Source organism: Scomber scombrus, chromosome 2, assembly GCF_963691925.1.
Source record: "Scomber scombrus chromosome 2, fScoSco1.1, whole genome shotgun sequence".
Taxonomy (NCBI): Eukaryota; Metazoa; Chordata; class Actinopteri; order Scombriformes; family Scombridae; genus Scomber; species Scomber scombrus.
This window is the reverse complement of record NC_084971.1, coordinates 15,320,270-15,343,110: the sequence shown is the minus strand read 5'-3', so window position 1 is coordinate 15,343,110 and position 22,841 is coordinate 15,320,270. Positions and strand designations below refer to the sequence as shown.

Here is a 22,841-nt window from a genome sequence, read left to right as displayed (position 1 = left end):
GTGAGTTGAAAGAAAAGTTTTGACAAATGGAAGCACACACACCCACACAACTTAGTATTTCACTCACAGTAGGAAAATCAGATAAAAACAGGAGGAGGACACTAAAGACTTCCTGTCCGCCCATCATGAAAATGTTCTGTTGGGAAACTGATAGCTCAGCTGCATTACAAAGTTTACATGAAAAACTAAGGCTAGGCCTGCTTTTATTTTTCAAACTGATTGCTGTAAAGCTATGCACCACTAGAGGAATATTACATTTATATTGTACACCTGTGGTCTATTGTATCAGTATCACTGCACATCTGATAAATTGCTTACACCATGTACTAAATGTAAATAACAGTTACTGGAACAGCTGAATACATGTTTTGATAGGTTTCTCAACATTAGACATTTAAAATAGAGATGCATAGGTTTAAGCAAAACAGAGCAGGAATTAAACACAAGTAAATCTATTCTATATGCCAAAGTTTCATGTTAAATGGACTATGAATGCTACAAATTAATTAAAATACAGGTGAGTAACACCATGCAGTCTATCCTAAGATTGTAGATGAAATGTTTGTTTGTTTGTTTGCTTTTCAGAAATGACAAGAGACTTACCTTCAGTTGCTGTCCAACCTTAAAACTCAGTTCATCTTCCCTTGTCCCATTAAAGTCGCATAAGGCTAAGGCCTCCATGGAGTGAGAACCTACAAACACCGTTTAGAGATGGAGAAAACAAGCTAAGCGTGGACGGCGTCTTTGAAGTTTTTATCAGTTATCCTTACAGCACTGTGAATACACTATTGTACTGGGCTACACGTTTCTCCCACGCTGACCTGCCCTTACTCCTGCAGACGACAGACTTCACAGCGAGTTTCTCCTGAGCTTACCAAACAATGAATTATTTTTAGTACAGCTCGGCGTGTTTCACACTGAAGTTAAATTAGCCAAATGACCTAGCTACTGTATTTATGGTGCTGCCGCGCCCAAACATAAACGGTAAATGAATGTGACCAGTGGAGGAAGGAAACCATGTGATTGGCGTTTCCTTTAGCCAATTACAGAGCGCGCTCTCATTAATTGGCCAATAGTATTAAGAGGGGAGCGACCTACCCGGTAACTAACGGGATGCAAGCATGATGTGAATGTTTGACAGCCTTTGACATAACAAATAATAGCTCAGTGGATTGGTCTGTGTGGTAACCAAACTAATGCATAAAATGAAATGGGAGACTTGTGCTAGATAACAGAATGCATGCGCTATAGGGTTGCAAAACGGTTATACAAAGGGGGGCACAGGTCAGCCATTCATACCAGTTGTAACACTGTACCAACAAAAGGATATCCTCACTGAAATTATAATGTTTGATAAATGAGGCGTCAAAAGGGCATCATTACCAGTAGGCCATGTTGACAATTATTATTTTTGTTCTTGTGTTTTTAAACGTGTGTTTGTACAATTCATGCATGTGATCATAGATATCGTGAGCTACATTTTTTCAAGTAATTCATCTAATCTTCCTAAATATTTCTTATTCTTCCTTTCATCACTTGAAGAAAAGTGTATTGTTTTAAATGGGAGTTATTAACCCTATTAGTCCTGCATTCATCAGTATCTTTAAAATTAAATCAAGTGACCCAGTTAAACGTGGGATGGTTACATCAATACATCAATAATAGCCTAATTTTAAGCATGATTCATGATGATTATGATACAGAAAAATAGAAGTGTGTGGCAAAACATAGCATAATGTCAAAATGGGTAGCTCATGTCTCATGAAGAGGAGATAAGCTCCCCTGTAGTTTCCACCCTGCTTCTAATATCAAATGCACCCACAAATACCGGCTCAGCAAGAAATGGCCAAGTAAATTACTGATTTGCGAGCAAAGCTGAACATCCAGTAAGCTTGGGGCTTAATTGTCAGGTGCCCAATTAATTAATTCCCGCTTGACAGCAATTAGATGCTCATGTTGCTCTGTGTCTTATGAATGTGTATGTATGTAAGCCTTAACTTTATAAGACCAGACATGTCTGGGCTGTGGTTCTTTCTAGTGTTTTCTCCTTTCTGTCCCTTGTGGTCATAAATTGTTTATTATTCAATTTCTTAATTGAGGGCACATTTAAACATTTCTGCCCACTCTTCCTTCCATCACTGCATGTGCTCTGTGCTTAAAATTGCCTCCAAATTCAGCCCAGTTGCAGGTGGAACGGGCACTTCACTTGCTATGGCATTTCCAAGTTTTGCTATGGCTCATTAAAGTGAATGACAGGTTTTCACATGGCTTACACTAGATCCCAGAGAGTGATGGGATTGAAGAACAGGAGATTGGCTTTATGTTGGCCTGTCAGTCTAAACCCACTCTCTGATAACAGATTTTGTTTTCCTCTCAAGTGTGTCCTTCAAGGATGGGAGTGCTGAAGAAATAAGCATGTTAGAGATACAGTATGACAAATATATAGACACATCTTAACTTAAATTTTATTTCAGATCTAATTAGGGATTTGATTACATGATATCGCTGGAGGCCATGCACAGTGATTCCACTGCCAGAATATATAGCCACAGGAAGACAAAGAGAGGATGTAGGAGCCCTGACGTCATGGTGTCAGAACAACAACCTTCATTTAAACTATCAGGGGGCAAACTTAAAGTTACTGGAATAGCCAAGTGATACCTCATTTACACTTACATATTTATAAACATTCATGTAGTCTAAAATCTTTATCTGTAAAAATGACTATTGCAAACTATCAAGTAGCGATGTTACTTAGCAAAACTAAAAAAAATGTGGCAAGATGTATCGACACCTTACTTCACCATGGCTAAATCATGTGACCATCCCAAACGAAGCTTTGTTACGTCACACAAGTATCAGGAGCGTGTTGTGCACATGTGCAATAATGTAGGTCAGCAGAATGAAAAGTTGACTGATAAAAAATGTGTGTGTGAGAGAGAAGTAGAAATTGTGAGGGAGGGAGAAAAATCGAGAATGAAGGCAACACCAGTAAAAAGGGCCATAGCATATGTGGGAGCACTTTGACTTGATTAGTTCTGCAATGGTCAAGTGTTTTATCTGTGCTCAAGAGCTGGCAGTGCACCCAAAGCTTCAAATGCCATCAGTGCCATTTGAACAGGTCTTCTCTAAAGCTGGAGAGGTAGTGAGTAAGAAAAGGAGAAGACTGAAGCCTTGTGATATGAAAAATATTTTATTCTTTAAACCCCCTGCACAAACACATGAAAATCCTCCATGTTTGTTTTTTTCATTAGCACAATCACTTTCTTAGTTGCACAAACATATCCTTAAACACTATATTATCATTGTAACAGAATCACGTTCCTAGCCGCAGACACTTATTTTCCAGTATTTCATGTCACTGCTTGAAGCCAGTTATAGTTTGTCAGAGCTTCTGTCCCTAATTCATCAAAGTTTATAATGGGTTTCTATAATGACTAATTATATTATTATTAATATATATATTATATCCACAACTTTTATTAATAAAAAAATATTTATTAAATAAAATATGACAGAAAACATCAAACAGATGACAACTGAGTGTTTACATAGTTTGCCTGTTGCATGAGGTCTTGCTCCAAATCCTTGCATATAAAAGGAATGTCAAAGTTGCCCAGCAGATGTCGCCATTTTGATAGTATGCTTTGAAACAGTGAACTATTTTCAACACAACTGCTTAATATGATGTTTGTGTTTAACATTATGTGTTGTTATAGTTACATCACATCACATTACATTACATTTACTGCTTAAATCCAAATCAGTCATGCATTGTTGCCATACTCACCATGCTTCCTCAAGATTCAAAGGGGGTGGCAACCAAACACTTCCTGCTTTTATACTCTTGAAGACATCATCATTGCTGCAGTGGGTTAAATAGTATAATGGGGGCAGGGAGGATCATTGTGAGTTTGTTAATTGTAATTTGTATATTTGTGATATATTGGCAAGTTGGAGAGGAATACTTAAAGTCATGTTTGCACAGATACAGTGACAAATGACACATTAACTTGTCATTTACTTGTTACACATCTGAGAGACCACTGAGAGAGATATAGTTCTGACTTAACTGATGATACAATAGATTGTAGGACCTTCTTAAGGAAGTTGTTGTTTGTCATTAGTGGGATAGACTGATAACTGTGTACATGTGTTCACATGAGAAAGTTTTATGTTTTTAAGTTTTCCTCAGGTAAGAAAAGTTTATTTTTAGTTTGTTTTTTTCTTTTCATCTTTGTGGTGATCTATCTTCGGCTGCACAATGTAGATAGATAATCTTATTTCAGTCTGAGTCTGCCTCCTACCACCTTCCTTAACAAGGTAATATTTTAAGATGCAATTGAAAACACTGAAAAAGACAGCAAATGTCCCTTGGTTCAAGATCTTTTATCTATCCATCCCACCCAAACCTAACGCGATCAATGATTGTAGCCTACGGTGCACCTACAAGAAGTAGGAGACAGCAGTTCAACTTTTGAAATGATCAATATATGCATATTTATGGATTCTGGATTTTTGAATGATAATATTTTTTAATATCTTAAGACATGTCTCTAGTTTTAAAATAATGCATATTTATGAGTATGTTAGTATTGAGTAAGATAAACTGGTGAAATTGTTTTAAATTAAACAGTCACTGGATTAAAGGCACTCACTCGAAGCAACAAGGCCAGGTGTGAGGCAAAACATAGCATAATGTCAAAATGTTGTTACACATGAAGAGGAGATAAGCTCCCCTTGGCTCCCCTGTAGATCCATCATGCTTCTAATATCAAATGCACCCAAGTATGCTCAGCAAGAAATGGCCAAGTAAATTACTGATTTGCGAGGAAAGCTGAACATCCAGCAAGCTTTTTCTTTTCTCTTACGTCCTCTCTTTGTCTTCCTGTGGCTATATATTCTGGCAGTGGAATCACTGTGCATGACCTCCAGCGAAATCATGTAATCAAATCCCTAATTAGATCTGAAATAAAATTTAAGTTAAGATGTGTCTATATATTTGTCATATCTCTAACAGGCTTGTTTTTCATCACTGCCATCCTTGAGGGACACACTTGAGAGGAAAACAAAATCTGTTATCAGAGAGTGGGTTTAGACTGACAGGCCAACATAGAGCCAATCTCCTGTTCTTCAATCCCGTCACTCTCTGGGATCTAGTGTAAGCCATGTGAAAACCTGTCATTCACTTGAATGAGCCATAGCAAAACTTGGAAATGCCATAGCAAGTGAAGTGCCCATTCCAGCCGTTGTGATTTCAGTGGATTTATCTTGCAATAACCGCTGTTGTAATTACTGCAACTGGGCTGAATTTGGAGGCAATTTTAAGCACAGAGCACATGCAGTGATGGAAGGAAGAGTGGGCAGAAATGTTTAAATGTGCCCTCAATTAAGAAATTAAATAATATGCTTATCTTTTATTACTGTACTCTATTGTGTTTTGTCCACCTCAGCCTGTTAGTGTTGCAGCACTTAAATAGCAGTATCGTACCTGACACTATATTAGCAGAAGACCAGTATGTAGGACTGTTATTGAGACCATGGCCAGAAAAATGTGGTTTGGACATCCTTAGTCTTCAGTATGGGTCAAAGTGCAAAAACTTGTGATCCTACTTTTTAAATAATGTAAAACAATATTGTCTGCCCTTTACCATCCCTGTTGCATCTTCTACTCCTATTTGTAACTTTCTATGTCCTGCCATAGAAGATCACAAGATCAGGTCACACAGAAAAAAGATGACGTCAATCAACCCTTGTGTGCTTAGTCCAAAAAGGATTTTTGAGTGGGGTTTTGCATAACTAGGTGAACCCTGTCACCCACCCACACAATCAGTCTGTTAGCCACACTTTTCAGTTACTCACTGAAATATTCTCAGTCATGCACTTGCTCACCCACTACAAACCCTTATAAATACACATTTAACTTGGACAGTTTGGTTACAGCTTGCATTAGACTGTGTTAGTAATTTTAAAATGTTATATGTGTTTAATGGTGTACAATGTTCAGACAAATGCAATTTCCCATAATGTACTCTGGCTCTGCCCCGGGGCTTTTCCCAGTGTCATGGTCCTGGCTTTCACACTTATTGTGAAATATGACTGAGGAATGTCCTGGTCTGGCTCTATGTCCCTCCACCAGACCGCCAGATGTCATTGGACTTTTCCCCTGTGAGTGACAGTTGGGCCTTGAAGTGGAAATTGAAGATTACTTTCACACTATTTGTGCAATATGATTGAGGAGACATTCTTATCCAGATACTGACAGGGTTTTGTTCAATGGCTGAACTATTTAACTCATCCTCAACACATTATGGAACAAAAGTTTGTTTGGCATGTGTTTGTGTTGATTTGATTGATTTGTGTTCGCAGTTTCTGTACCGTGTTTGAGGAGCTGCATCATTACATGTTGTATTTGTGTGGGTTCTTGGACTGGTTTATACAGTAATCAAGTGATTATGTATACACATATATGTATGTGACACAGGAGGAAAACCCAGAGCAGCAGAAAACCATGAAACCAAAAAAACATTTTTTGGTTTCATGGTTTTCTGCTGCTCTGGGTTTTCCTCCTGTGTCTCTGTTCTGCTTTTTTCTCCACACTTTCCCTCCACACTTGCATTATCCTCATTAGCCATGTCCTGTGCCTTCCCAAGCCAATCAGCTGCCCTATGTCTTGCCACCTGTTCCTTGTTTCTTTAGTCCAGTTTGTATTTCAGTCCTGGTTTTCAGTATAGTTTTGTTGGACCCTTTGTTTTGTTTTGTGTTGTTCTGCTCTGTGTTTTCAGTTGTGTTCTGTCTGGTTCAGTTTTGATTGCTCTTGAAGCTTAATTATTAATTGTTCCTTAGTTCCTGCTGCTCCTGGCATGCTGGGATGTGATTTCATGGTCTTGGCTGGTCATTACCTGGGTGGGTAGAGGACTGTTCGAACTATGGTGAATCTCAGTCTACACCTCACTCTATTAGCTCTGGGCCTGCAAGCCTCACATCTAATTCTACCGCTGAGTCAGCTAGCTTCCTGCCTGATCATGCCCTTCTAAGTACAGTCTCAGTCCCCATGGACACTGTCAACAGTGCAAACTGGCTAGACATGGACCAAGCATACATGTTGAATGAGGTCAAATAAGTGTTGTATGCTGTGGAGCGATTCTCTGCCTATCACTTCTGTCATTAGGAAGAAGAATACAGTGTTTTCTCTGATACTCTGTGCTTGTTCATCCAAGCTGTGGCTGCTGGAACTTCTGCCTAATCTGAAAGAGATTGTGAACACATATGCTGCTGATGCTGTTTCGGGTCTGGCTGTTACCCTTCCAGTATGTGCTACACCTGATCTGCCATGCCCCCTGTGGCCTCTCCTCCATAGTCTACAGCATTCCATGCGGTCCTGTTTCCTGCAACCTCCTGTGCCTGCTGACCTGCAGAACCCCCTGTGCCAGCAATTTCATGTCCCTGCTGGGATGCAGCAATCCCCTGTTCCTGAGCTGCAACCCACTGCCTCCCAGATCTCCAGCAGTTGGTTGTCTCTGTTGACCCCCTCACAAAGCTTCAGCAGTCAGCCTCCTCTGATGGCATTTACCAGACCTCCAGTTGACTGTCCCTGCTGATGCTCATCCAGACATCCAGTTTGTTATCCCTGCAAAACCCACAGCCAGGCTTTCTAGATTGTCAGTCAGCCATTAAGCGAGATCTCCAGCTGCCCACCTCTGCACTTATGTGGTCTGCCTCTCCTGCACCCCTGAAGCCAAATCTTCTGGTGCTGTTTGTGCCTTTCTTGACCTCCAGCGACCTCCAGTGTGGCTCAGCCTTCATTGCTGGCCTCCAGAGTGGCCCGGCCTTCATCACCAAACTCTATGGCAGCCCTGTACATCTAGTCTTCCTTTTAGTCACTAGCCCAAGTGACATCAGCCATCTGTCTTGCCTTCCAGTTGCCCCCCAAGAGGATTTGGCCATCTGTCCTGTCTTCCAGTCATCCTCCTGAGCAACTTCACCCTTCTGTGAAGCCCCCATGCCAGCTGCCTGAGGCCTTATGCTTCATCCCCTTGTTTTGCACCAAGGGCACTTGCCCTTTGGGTTCATCTACTGCTACTCTCTTGATTACTTTCTCTCTGTACCAATTTTATGAAACACAAATCTATTTTGTATTCATGAATACTTCATCAGTTATTAATAAACATAATTAATCCTTAATTAAACTTCCAGAGAGCATGTATTCTTTAGGTTTTACATGAATTTCTTACTGAGAAAAAAACATTTACAATCATACAAATAAAGTCTAATGCTACATAAAACAGGAGTAACACAAAAAATTTGAATTAGTTCCATTTTTTCTTAAGGAAAAGTCAAAAAGGGGGTTGTTTAAGGTGTTTCTACTGCTCTAAAATGTAAAGATCTGTCAAATTTGACCTTTACATTATGTAATGGTTAAGAATTACCAGAGCACCATACAATGTAAATTATTGTCATTATATAGTTAACAGGACATATGGATACAGGGGTATTGTTTTTTGTCTTTGTACAGCTAGAGATAGCTTCTGAATCAGAGGTTATCATTATTTTTCTGTTAGACCAACTCATTTTAATTTTCCCTACCTCTCAAAGTCACAAGCTTCCCCTGCTTCCAAAATGTATCAAAAAGAGTTTGCTGCCTTGACAACACAATAAAAGCAGAATGTGTATCACAGGTTTCCCTAACATGTCTTTAAAACACACACTTTATAACACTGTTATGCATTACAATGCAATTGGACACCTTCCATTATCGCACCCTGTTACCTTAAGCTATTGCCAATGAAAAAGAAAAACAAAATTTCAGCATTAGAGGGAAATTACATATTTGATTTATCTTATTTTTATTATTTCTAGTCATGCAGATTTTGATAGATGCTGGAGAAAATGGGATATTTTTGTCCCTTACCAGTGCAGACTTAGGCTAGGATGATCAACAATGGATTTAATTTTGAGTTTGGGCCATTGCAGGCAGTCCTGGATGTAGAAATTCTTGATCATACACAATGGAAGGTGAGATCAATGTTTAAACTGCATGCTCAAGTGAGGGTAAGGATATTAAGTCATACCACCTTTCTCATGTGAGCAGGTCATTAGAGTAAGTGATGTCCTGTCTGATAGGGGCACAGCAGAAAACAGCACCAGGAAGATATGATTAGCTCTGTGTCATTCAAAATCTGAGTTAATAATATGTTCAACAAAGTGGCAAGAGGTTTATGTATCCTGTGTGTTGATAATGGGTATGGGAAAAGAACAGGCATGTACTCTTCTAAGCGATTGGTCAGGTGGTTTTGTGGTCCAGAAAATGAGGCTTTAAATATCTTCTGACTTCTACAACTGCAATATTTTAAATCAGCATCAATTAATGTTTAGAATTTCCCCTCGATCAAATCAAAGTATTTGTAGAAGTATGGTTTGATGGGAAAATGTGTATGATGAGACAATGAGGCAAAAATGTTCTGATCGATCGGCTACAAGCGATACTGTGTGAATTAAATTACACACATGAGAAAATCTAAGTTTAAATTCTGAAAGCACATGCCCTCCTGATTGAAACTTCAAGGAAACCAAGACAAGTTGTTACATCAATGCCACAACAAGAACATAGATTAGACATTCCACCAAAATGTATTTCTGCCATAGAAATGTCTTTGATGATCAAATAGGTGCAAAATAATTTTATCAATGCCTTTACAGCTGAGGCCAAGTATCCTAGACATGAGTTCATTAACCTTCATTTTAAAGTTTGTTAAACATGTGGTAGATGTCAGTCAAGGAAGTCAAGGCCCACTGTAAAGGAGTGTAGATATTTAATCATTTATACAAACAGGTCAAAGCATCCACGTAATCAGAGGAAAGGTGGCATTTAAATGGAAAATGACAGTACAGCTCAGCTTATTGCAATCATGTGGGCACCCCTACAGAGTAGAGTGCAACAGGCCAATTGAAGGATTGATATGTGATCTGCAGTAACATCGAGGACCTCAAATGAAAGAGAACAACAAATTAGACCAAATGTTAATGACAGCATTGAAAATTCGTAAACTTAAGTGGGCCTCATGTGTAGTGGAGGTGAAAGAGCAAGGAAGCAGATGAAAGAGCTCAAAAGGCGATTTCAAGTGAAGCAATTAAAAAAAGAGAGACACTATAGTGGGCAACCGCCCCATGGAATTATGAACACATAGTCAAACACATAAGAGAAGGAGAAAAAATGCAGATAATACTTGTTGAAACTGTCATCTTTAAGTGGAGCCTTTAGATGATGTTAATTTAGCAAAGATTACAAGGATAAGCGTAGGTTATTATCTTATCAGGTTATCATGGTGAGTTGAGGATTTGACACATGCTTTCTTTATTTGAAAGAGATCCAGCAAACACAGAAAGCAGTTAAATGAGCACAGAACTCAAGGAGTTTTTCATTTGTAATACAGAATGCTACTGGATGATAACTGGAAATTATTGTGACAGAAATGAGAATCTTCAGACTAAAGACAGCAATTATGCCATTGCTATATTGAGTTGCTATTAAAAATAAAGTAAAAGAATGCAATGAATAAGTGGAGAAGTAGCTGTGACATATGACAAGATCACAGCAGACTCTTTCAATATGCAGCACAGTTTAAAATGGAGACTTGTAACACAGTGACAAAGAGAACAAACAATTAACTAAATCCATATAATACAGATTTTCATAGTGACTTTTTAGGCAACAATATTACAGATGCTTACAGAAGTAGTCTTTGTGAATGCATGCACACACACTGCTTTAATTATTGTGAAATCTCTTTCAGTCTAACTTTCTGATGAAATCAAACTGGATAATTTACACATATTCATTCTTTGTCATCTGTGGTGTGCACTATGGTGCATTAGCAGACTGTGTAAAGTTTAAGCTGCACACATGATGCAATATTTCACTGAAAAAATCTTCTTCCAGAAAACATAAATACAGCATTAATGTATTGATTTTCCACTCTTGTTTACAGCAGATGCCAAACACCTCAGGGTGTAATGATCCTGTGGAGGGGTAGAATACACAAGCACACACACATACACACTCTATAATCTTGTTTCTTCCACCTTCAGCCGATAAGTCACATTTTTGATTCACCATGACCTCAGTAAAAAATGTGTCACAGCACTGATACCCTGGATAGCCTAAACAATCGCAAAGTGCAAATGCCTCGGGCCTATTGAGGAGCCTATTTATGACATGCCAAACATGTTATGGTCACATCCAATTTTCATGAACGAGACGTGTGGGGACTTCAAATGAAGGACAGCTAGGCCATCTAGTGGCCCACGATGGGAAAGGACATATTTGGAAGCGCTCGAAAACGGGTTATACCTATCATTTATTAACGAGGACGTTGATGGATTCATTTGTAGCCAAGTAGGAACACCTGTCTGCCTCTCACAAAACCATAAACCAGCATTGGGTACTGCCTGTCGAGAAAGAGCACGTTAACGCATCAACAAAACACAAACACTTCGATATGAAAGCGTTAAATTATTAACCAAAAATTTGTCTGAACAGTGGAAACAAATAAGTGTCTTAATCTGGGCTCTTTACACATGTTCCATAGTTAGTCTGAGTCCCCGGGACACCGTGTGAATTATGTGTGTGTGATTTCATGTTACACATATTTCTTCAATTCAAGTGCTGTGATTTTCTTTTTCTCTTTTCTCTTTTGTTCCATTTCTACTTTGCCCAACATGCCTAGAGACACACAAACAGTAGCAATTTTACGCACACACAGAGAGAGAGAATCAGCCAGGGGCCACCAAGTAGGCCTATCTCATCAGATTATTTTCTGACACCTGCAGCGCAGTCGCAACTTCACAGAGAGGATGACGGACTCCGACTGAAGATGCTCTCACCAAGGGGCGGCTGAATTATCGCTAAAAAGCAGAGAGCCCACTGGTCTCCTCAGATGTGTCACAACATGTTGTATGCTCTAAAGGATTGGAAAATTTCAAGTAAGATATCTGGAATCTTAAAGAGTAAGAAGGAATTTCGGTCATAGGGCTGCTTCAGATGCATTTTACCTAGGAAGCAGGCACTTTCTCAACTTGGATATACTTGGAATTTTACCGATGGATTTCTTTAACGATTCTAATTTTTCTCTCGGAGACACTAATTCAACAACAACAGGTAGGTTGAGCAACAAGTGCACATTGAATCTAATATCTAATGTATAAGCATAATAACTGCATTCATGTTTTATCGGGTTTTCGTTTTTATTTTCTCTTTTAGTTTTTTTCTGTCACCCAAAGTTGTCTTGTGTCCTCTCTCTCTCTCTCTCTCTCTCTCTCTCTCTCTCTCTCTCTCTCTCTCTCTCTCTCTCTCTCTCTCTCTCTCTCTCTCTCTCTCTCTCCCATAGTCTGCTGCACAAAGTCAGGCTGCAGTGAATTCCTTTCAATAAATATGCTCGATGACCAATGTGAATTGCGACTTAATTTCTTAATTTTAACTTTGCCACTGCTAAAGGCTATTGCCTATTACAATTTCTACTTCGTGACTAATGCATGCTGTTTTAGTGTTAACAATGATAAAGTTATTGACTGATTGGTAAGTTTAAAAAAAAAAAGTTTCTTTAATATACATTTTTTAAAGACATTTATGTGACTTTGTTGTCCACCTTTTTGTGTTTAAATTTACACATTATGTAATCACATCAAGCATTTAAGGTATTGAATCATTACACAGAGCATTGACAAATCGTTTGCCCCCATCTTTGATTTGTGTAATGTTGAAAGAACCAACATACACATATGCACACACACACACACACACACAGACACCCCCCCCCCCCCACACACACACACACAATTGACATCAATAATCCATACTTAATAACCCCCTAACCCAGGTATATCATATCATAAAGCATAAGTCAATACAACAATCAACACATAATGACAGGCAGGATATCACTTAATATTTGTCTTCTATATTTAACTGCTGCTCCCTCTTTATCTTGTCTCCAGCTGTAGATGGGACACTTCTTGGCAGTGCCATCCTCCCTGTCATCTTTGGCATCATCTGCTTTCTGGGTATCATGGGGAATTGCATTGTCATCTACACCATCATGAAGAAAACCAAGTGCCGTGCCAAACAAACTGTTCCAGACATCTTTATCTTAAATTTGTCAATTGTTGATCTCCTGTTTCTACTTGGGATGCCATTCCTAATCCACCAGTTGCTGGGCAACGGTACCTGGCACTTTGGAGCTGTAATGTGTACTGTCATCACTGCGCTTGACTCCAATAGCCAGATCGTCAGTACATACATCCTCACTGCAATGACCCTTGATCGTTACTTGGCTACGGTCCATCCCATCCGCTTCAACTACATCCGCACACCCTGTGTGGCTGCGTTGGTAATTGGCCTGGTGTGGGGTCTGTCCCTGCTCACCATCATCCCTGTGTGGATGTACGCAGGCCTGATGCCACTTCCAGATGGCCTGGTGGCCTGTGCTCTACTTCTGCCTGACCCGGTGACTGACACATACTGGTTTACACTTTATCAGTTCTTCTTAGCATTTGCTATACCTTTATCCATCATCTGCCTGGTGTTCTTCAAGATCCTCCAGCACATGTCCACCAGTGTGGCACCATTGCCTCCACGGAGTTTGAGGGTGCGTACCAGGAAGGTGACCCGAATGGCAGTAGCTATCTGCTTGGCTTTTTTCATCTGTTGGGCCCCTTACTACATTCTCCAGCTGGTCCACCTTGGAGTGCACAAGCCAAGCCTGGCTTTCTCCTATGCCTACAATATAGCCATTAGCATGGGTTATGCTAACAGCTGCATCAACCCATTCCTTTACATTATCCTCAGTGAGACCTTCAAGAGGCTCTTCCTCAGAGCGGTACGCCCAGTTAATAGAAAGTTTCGTGTGAACCCGAGCACCACAGATGGCGGAAGTATGAGTGTGAGAATGGTACCTGAAGGGGCTCAGCAGGAGCCAGCCTCTGGGGAGATGATACCCTCCAATGTGGCTTCACAGTGAATAATCAACAAATAAGTATCAAAATATCTTCATCACTGTGTATCTGTGTAACTGATAAGCACTATGAATGGAACTTGAATTTGCACATGTATAACCAAGAGAAAATGTAGTTTGTAAATTCCTAAAGTTCTTGAGTCAATCATGTCTTTCAATCCTGAGTTGTTTCTCTTTTTTAAAAAGATTGGCAAACGACTGCACTACTGGCTTGTGTTTAAGACCAGTGAAAAACTGATGCATCGTTTCTCAATATGTGTGTGTTTGGATTGAATACACAGACAATTTCAACTTGCTTCTTTCAATTAACATTTTGTTTTGTTATTTTCCTCCTTTCTGCTGAATTCTCTAGACATTCTTCAAGTGGATTGATACAGCTTGTGTGCATACACATCTTCAATACAAGTCATCCATCTTTTTTCTTTTTTCTAATGTATTTTAATGTAAAACTGAATGCATCTCAAGCTAATGGTGTAACAGCAGCTAAATGGCAACAAGTGGAGTAAATGTCATAAAATAATTGCAGCTCAGGGCAGCAATTAAACTTTAACATCATAGTAAATATTGCATTGTGAATATACACACTTAAACACACACATTATTTATCCAATGCAAAGGGACTCTGTAGGACATAAAGATTTTGGCATGTTACAATAGGAAAAAGCACAACTGTTATAAATGAATGATGGCTGAATTCCATTTAGCTGCTTTGTTTTCAGGATCCTGGTAGTGTGCACACTGGCTCACACTGGCACACTGTCATGACTTACTGACACTTGAATAGAACTGAGCTGCTGTTAATGTTATTTGTAACCCGTGTGCAAAGACATGTTGTCTTTCCTATATGCCAAGACAAAATGTCTTCAGTGAAAAGTGCATATCCACACAAATCCAACCTGCTCATTATTTGTGAAAGCTTGGATTTTCATTCATCTCCTGCAGTATAGCGACAAAAACTGGTCTTGTAATTGTGCAGAGTGACACACTAAAGTAAATGAGACAGCATCTGCTCTCATTAGAGAAAACAGTTAAAAGCAGCTGTTAACAGCCCTCATTAAACAAAAACCAAAAACAATCACGTCCACTCCTTACATGATACATGTTTTTGAGAAGATTGGTTTAAACTGATTTTCTGTAAGGATTTTACATCTCCAAACATCCCAAAGTTGTTGTATTTCCTCCTGAATAACCTATTGAATAAATAAAATGGTTATTTTTCAGGCAGTGAAAGTTGCAGCATTTACTGTGACAATATTGATTCAGTCTGAAATGCAAAGCCAAGAATATAAATGTAGGGCTGGGTTGTGGATGAGCCTATGTCAAATCTATCTATAAGACTTGTAATTATGAGATGTTGTTAATCTTGTCCTATTGATATTATATACAGTTATGATGTTAGAATGATATTTGGTAAGGGTTATTAATGTCAATATAAATTGTCATTGATTATGTAACTCAGGGTTTCTCAACCTTTTCTGGTCCTTGTCCTAGTTTTCAGGGTCCCAAAATATCTTTGATGCCATCAACTGTCAAATTTAGAAAGGCTTACTTTTGAATTGTATTTTTAAGAGAACAGAGGAAATTCTTATTGGTACATTGATTTTTAAGACTAACCTATTGTTAGTCTTAGAAACCCATTACCCTACCGGCTTGTCCATCGATACCATGTGGGGTCCCCATCAAGGATGAGAGACTCTGTAACTGTTGTTTTCTTTCAAAAGTGTCTGTCAAAAATTTGCAATTTTGCTTAATCGTTAATGAAAAATAAGTTGTGGGGCTCTCTATATGTAGTGATGTGAACTTTTTTGTTTTTAAAGATAATTTTTGGGGCATTTTGCCTTCAATTGACAAATAGTGTAAAGGCAGGAAGGATGGGGAGAAAGAGAGGGGAATGACATGCTATGCAGGTTCCCCAGCCGGGAGACGAACCGTGGATAATGCAGTTATGTAGTATCATAAAACAATATGTAAAAGACATATTTAAAATTTGTATCAAACTATCAAACTGGACATACTTGTACTGTGGTTGTTGTTCTTTTTGTTATTGTTTTGTTTGACTTTTAACTTATGTAAAGCACATTTGGTCCTCAGACATTCAAAGTTAGTGTATTTTGAATATCATTAACCAAAACAAAAAAAGAAATGGTGTTTTAAGCAAAAAATGTACTGAAATCTTTGCTGGAGCCCAGGACTCATTTCCATAGATGCCTCATACAGTCTGAAAAGCATAATTCAAATCTTCCAGGTTTGTTATTTGATTTCATCAATAAATGTTTCTTTATATATTTGTCATTCTTTATTCTTACAAACAAAGAGGGAATTTGCCATTTCTTGGACTGTGAGTGGGCAGTGTTTGGAACAACATGGTTCCATGGGATGTTTCAAAGTTATGGTAACTTCAGTAAAGACATCATTGGATATTGCGTGTATGTACATGGCACTTCATCATCACTGGACAACTGAGGAGCAGTGAGAGAGAACAGATATTGAGTGAGAGGGCCACAGTTATGAGATAATTAAAAATCGTACACAATCAGTTTTGTATTGACTCTATGTGGATTCACGTACAAGTCTGATGGACAGAAAAGCAAAGAAGCTTGTGTCTTTCTTCCCTGCTGGTCACACAATTTAGGATTTAATTAATGTGTCCATATGGTTTGTAGTATTGTTGTGCAGTACTTGAGAGGCTTTGCAGATGAGAGGTGCATACTGCTTTATCCAAATGAAAAGAGAGATATAAGTGATCCAACAAAAAAATGTGTTATGCGGTTGACAAAGTTATCATATATATTGCAGCAGTAAAATTACATAAACTGTGCATTTCTCATAACAGACACTAAACAATTTTATAGAAAATATGTTTTGCTGGGCTGAGCTTAGAGGAGTCTACAAAGGTAATGACTGGAGACTTTGTTTTGAGTCATTTGTTAATATAGATACTTGTATAATACAATCTATTAACAATCTCTGTGGCTGTGGCACAGTGCTGCTTTGAACTAAATGCTATTACAATGTGGTATTGCAATGTGCACAATCTTAATTTAGCATGTTAGGATGCTAACATTTGCTATTTCACACTAAAGGCACAGTATAGCTGAGCGTGATGGAATGCCATCAGTTTTGCAGGTATTTGGTCAGTAACTAAAGTATGGGATAAATTAAAATGCTGATGGCACATATGCAATTTTGTGATCTATGGTTTATAGAAAAAAAAGATCATTATAGCTTCTCATTTAATACAGATGTTGTACTGTATTTCAAAGCAAGCAGGGGTGCCTTTTCTTTTCATGTCTACTTATGTGCGCTCAGCCTCAAGACATCTAATATCATCCAAATATAGGCTGCAATTACATAAGATGAAACTTTAATGTCAGATTCCTTTCAAATGTGGAACATTTCACACAGAAAAACACACTCACATACAAAATAATACATTTGTGTATTCCAGTACAACACAATTTTAGAAAAAGAAGCTGTCTAACCTTAATCATTTATTTCCTAGTGAAGACCTATTAAGTCTAACCTGTGAGACTCATTCACTCACATTTTCCTGTGTCAGTCAGGAAGTCCAGATAAGATCAATTATGGCTTTATCACATTCAAGTAGAGTCCAGTCATCAATAAAAGTCTTCTAAACTGTAAGTTATATAGTTATACCTGCTGTGCTGACAATTCAAATATTTTATAGAAAGATTTATAGTCAATAAACTCAGACCTCCCAAAACCCAGACTGTACTGTAAGATATGTAGTTATTGGTTTCCATAAAATCCAATGTTGGACCAGTAATTTACTGACATTTAAAAAAAAAAAAAAAAATGTCCAAAAAAACTTGAGTTGGAAGTTTGATGCGTGCCTGTTGAGGTTTTGAGCTAGGCACTGTCATTAATAAATGATATAGAGTTTAGGCATTTCCATGGTTTTATTCAATTGTGTTCATCAAACTTGAACATATTGAAGAATCCGACCAGCATCATTTGAAAATGCTAAGTGGCTCCAAGCAATTCATTTTAGCATTTTTTATCTTGGTGTTGTGAGCCATGTAAGCACTTTAAAAAAATATTTGTGTCATTGAATCTGGAATTTAAATTAGTTTAAAATGGATACCATGCTGTTGAATACAAACTGTGGGAATAACATTACATTAGCTGGCTAATGGGCATCCGGGGTTTGCTGTTCAGATGTTCAGTCTGGCTAACGCCTAACAGTAGAGCCTGCAGTGTAGCTTGCAGTTTTGGCTTTGGCTTATTCACTGTCCACACTTTCTTTTTGGCTTTGTATAAGCAAAGTAATGTTATTAATTTAATATAATTTCAGCTGTCAGAGTTGCTTCACTGCAGTTTTCCGGGTTCTTTCTTTGATTTTAGTAAATAGTAAATCGTGCATATTAGCTGGTTGTTAAAGTTGAAGTGAAGCTATTTTGCTGAATCACAGAATAGCCAAATCTCTTAGTAGACTGAACAGAGTGTAAATACCTAACTGAAATTATGTTTCAAGTCATATTAGACGAGTAATGAATGTTTGTCACTAATATACTAAAAGATCATCACTGTGTTTGGAGAGAGACCAAGCTGTTTGCAGCTAAATGACCTCAATATAGTGATGCCTATCAAAGACAGAGAGCTAATTCATTTAGAGGTTTAATAATAGAGGACCTAACACTGAGCCATGTGGAACACCCATTGTACACTTGATGTTAAATTCCATCCATCCATCCTGCATGAAAGATATCCATCCCAGTGCTTTAGCCTAGCGTATGGCTAGACTTTTTTGTATGTTGCCTGGTTACCATCAGACATGGACATTGCAGCATGTTTAAGATGTTTGTTTAAATTAATTTATTTGTATTAAACTTTTTGTACAGTAGTTGTAACTTAAGGTGCTGTACTTGTACACATTAGAAGAACAAAAAAAATAGATTAAATGTATTGCACCTGATTTTGGGTGCAGACTATATGGTGCTGTTGTAAAAAGGGTTGAGTTTAGGCTATTTTTTGTATATGTTTTATAAATTGTTTCACTTAAATGGGCGGCCCAAAGAGCTTGCACAATATGTTTTCATCTGCTTTATTTATTTTCTGAGAAACTTTTAGTGGGATGGTAATAACTTATTTTGTATGCAAGCGTCAGAGATTGAAAGCCCTACATATTAGTACATACATACAAAGGTCATAGCTTTGACGAATGCTTCCGACTTGGATCAGAAGCAATTAAGAAAGGAGTCATAAGCGGTGTGCCACTGCCAGTAGACACTGAGTCATTTGAGGATGTTGAAGGGGTGCTTGAAGCAAGAAGAATGAAAAGATTGAGAGAAGGCAAAAAAAGATTGTAAGTTGATTTGTTTGACTTTTAGAGGAGAAGTACAAGGAAGAGTGTGTCTGGATTATGTTTGCTACATGGCAAGGCTATATGAGAGGGCTCCTCTGAGGTGTTTTTGCTGTCTGGACATAAGATAAGATATTCCTTTATTAGTCCCACAATGGGGAAATTTGCAATGTTGACATATTGCTGCATGTGTAAAGGAGTCATACAATTTGGCAGATGTGGTAAGGACAATTGCAAAATGGAGGAGTATAAAGAGCAAGCAAAGTGCCTGCACTGTGAGAGGAACCAGCACAGTGTAAAGTCAGAGTAAAATCAGAGCAGAAATGAGGCTGTCAGAGAAGGAATGGAGCTTAACAAAATATCTGCATTGACAAGTAAGCCTTTTTGGCATTAATTGCCATGATTATCAACTGTGCTGTCAAAATAAAGGGAAAATCAGAAAGGATTAAGATGGTGTTGGATGGTGCCAGGAGATTCTTGAATGTTGTGGACATTTCTGGAGAGGAGCTGGGTGTAACACTGACGGAGGAATTTGTACCAAATCAGGCAGTTGGGTCTGAGTTATAGAAAAGAAAATGTTGTGAATTGAGGCAATTTGGGTTGAACACTGTATCTGATAAAGTCCAGTAGTTTGTGGTAGTGCACTGAAAGTTGTTTGCTAACCACCAATAAACACCAAAAGAAAAAGAGGAGGAAGGAGAAATTTTAAAGGAATGGACTGGCAGGAAAATAGGGTCCATACAATTGCAGTCTGGTAATATTTTCTATAATATGGCAATGGCACACGACTATCCAATCCATTCCAATTCAACTTTATTTGTTCAGCACTTTAAAACAACCACAGTGGAACACAGTGCTGTACAGAAGAACAAATAAAATACATAAATAAAAGAAATAACAGCTCACATGAGGCATAAAACTAATAAAATACATATAAAATAAATTAAAAGACATAAAACATGAGTACAAATAATAGCCATAAAATAAAAACAATCAAATCAAATCAAATCAAATCAAATCAAATGAAATCAAATAAATAAAGTAAATGTCTTACTAAGTTTCAAAGGCCAAGGAGAAAAGATGGGTTTTAAGAAGAGATTTAAAAACAGACAGAGAAGAGGCCTATCTAATGTGCTGAGGCAGATCATTCCATAATTTTGGAGCCGCTTAGTTTTTGGCACACTCAGGAGCAGCTGACCAGCTGACCTGAGAGGGCAGGTGGTCAGGGCAAGAACACTGAGAGAATTAAAAACAGATAAAATAATTAAAAAATGGATCCTAAAATGTATGGGCAACCAGTGGAGTGAGACTAAAATGGGGGAAATGTGCTCGTGTTTACGTTTGCCAGTTAAAGAATGTGCAGTGGCATTTTGTACCATCTGGAGACGGGTAGGGTTAGGGTTAGGGTTAGGGTTAAGGTAGGGGATAGCAATAGCTGCTTACATTTATAATGACTTTTATAGACAGTTGCTATTCCTCCTCCTCGGCCCGACCTCTGCAGGGAGTTAAGATAGCAGTAGTCATGGGGTAAATGTTCAAAAGACTAGAATAAAGACACCTCTATTTTGAAAATCAAAATATTTAATGATTAAAAAAAACCAAATGTGTCAAATAGAGTTTGTAACTTAGTTAAGAAATGAATTTGTTTGAAATCTGATGTCTCACAGAGTCAAAGTATTTTCTTAAGGCTCTCCTGATATAATATATATATTTATATATATACATATGATAATGTGAATTACCACTTTTTCATGAGACCTGTCTGGAGTAAGGTTTCTCTGTGTTTGCAGCAACATGTACACAGACAGAAATCATACACATAGACATACACAACCAGAAAAAATGGGAAAATAGAGGTATTAGTCTTCACCATCCATACATCTCTCAGAACGTTGCATAATAGTGTGGAGTGCTGTTCAAGTAATAGTTATGGGCATATTTAGTGACCCATGAGTGTTGGGTCTACTTGAAGAGTGTTTCACACTCAATCTCTGACATCCAGAAGCAGATGAGAGTGTGTACTTGTGTGTAGGCATGACACTGTGCATGTGTGCATGTTTTACTTAAACACCTTTGCAAGAATCACATCTGTACATTTCGCAATCTGGAGCTACAGTATAAAGGTTTAAAGTAATTAGTCTGACAGAGGTGTTACATTTGGTGCCATTTAATATTTCCATTCAGTATTTCCAGTCTGGCAGCAGAATGTGCAGTGTTAGGGTAAATAAATATGTTGGCACCCACTGTCAGTAAATATGCTTGTACAAGACATACACTTTGTAGCCTACCTTATGAAATCCAAAGCTTACGGGTTTATGTGAACCAAAAATGGTGCTCTCTGGGTTGTTATGTTCAAGTCATTTCTGCAACTCGAATTATCTCATTCCTTGATCTCCCTGACATCATCACCAGCCTTCACTTGCAGTCATGCCATGTAGGATTATTCATGGAGTATTTTAACTTAAGCACAGAAGTGTAATGCTATAGCTCCATTCAGTCTAGGGGATTTTATAATGATTGTGACAAAAACTGCATTTTCCTCAAAGCCTCCCTCCACTCAAAAATGTGTTTTGTTTGGTGTTACTTGACCTTGAAGTTTCATCTTCACTATCCAGAATGATGTATGTGCAGAGTAAGGTGTTTACTTAAAAGCATGATCTGTGATTCCTGGGGGTAATATCTTGCTCTTTAGCACCTCAATGCTCCATAATGTTCACTAGCTAGTCACTAACTGTGGCTGTTTGCCAATTGGTGCTGAGCAGGTAGTGCACAGTGGGTCGCTATAGCTTTTGCTCTGACAACAGCTGCCTGTTGTGGCTGTAAACGACATAACGAGAGTGGTGAGAGTGTACCAAAGCAGTAAAGTTGCAGACAGACAACTAATGAACTGAAACTTGTTATGAAATAAATCCAAAGGGAGCTGCTGCTGTTGCTGATAATTCTCTGTAGGTTAATCACTATGAGTGACGCCTCTGACAAAACAAATTGTCATTTGAATGAAGAATTTTACACCTTTGGTTTGGGAGTTAAAAATATACAGCAGCCAAAGACTATCTCTGTGGGGGTTGCACATTGTAAGCACAGAGATCTAGCTTCATTCAGCTGAATCAGCTAATTGGAATCAACTAGAGATATAAAAGAATGACTCATGGGTTATTTGTTCTTTGCTATTTACACATAAAACCTTCAACAATGTAAATATAAGAGGAAGATATGGAGAAAGAGCATGATATTCTGAGAGGCAAGGCTCAAGACACACTGCTGGTATCGCAAAGACCACATCACCTCCATCATCCCTACCAGCCAAATCCTCTTATAGCCTTTGTCATTTGCTTAATCCCTGGTACTCAGCAGGAGAAACAGAGGATGTGATGCAACTTGTGAGGCCATTCTCAAGCACTCAATCATTAAAGGATGAGAATACTGCAAACGTAACAAAGATATGCATCGTTTTGCAATTATGTATAGTATTAAAAAAGCCATTTCATGCTTGCCCATTCCTTTTGAGG

The 22,841-nt window shown here is 38.3% G+C and overlaps 3 protein-coding genes across 3 annotated transcripts in view; 1 reads left to right on the top strand and 2 right to left on the bottom strand.

Moving 5' to 3' along the window:
* Positions 1-609, bottom strand: part of grb2a (growth factor receptor-bound protein 2a) — a 33,224-nt gene extending 32,615 nt beyond the window's left edge. Inside the window, exon 1 of the mRNA XM_062435432.1 lies at positions 604-609. The gene's annotated coding sequence lies outside the window, so the exon portion shown is untranslated. The remainder of the gene's footprint in view (positions 1-603) is intronic.
* zgc:174863 (uncharacterized protein LOC100136852 homolog) overlaps positions 1-22,841 on the bottom strand; it is a 304,874-nt gene that overhangs the window by 75,707 nt on the left and 206,326 nt on the right. The gene's annotated exons all lie outside the window — the stretch shown is intronic.
* On the top strand, positions 12,100-14,015 carry mchr1a (melanin-concentrating hormone receptor 1a). Its single transcript, XM_062439809.1, has 2 exons — positions 12,100-12,157; positions 12,994-14,015. Exons 1-2 carry the CDS (start codon positions 12,100-12,102, stop codon positions 14,013-14,015), a joined length of 1,080 nt encoding a protein of 359 aa, XP_062295793.1.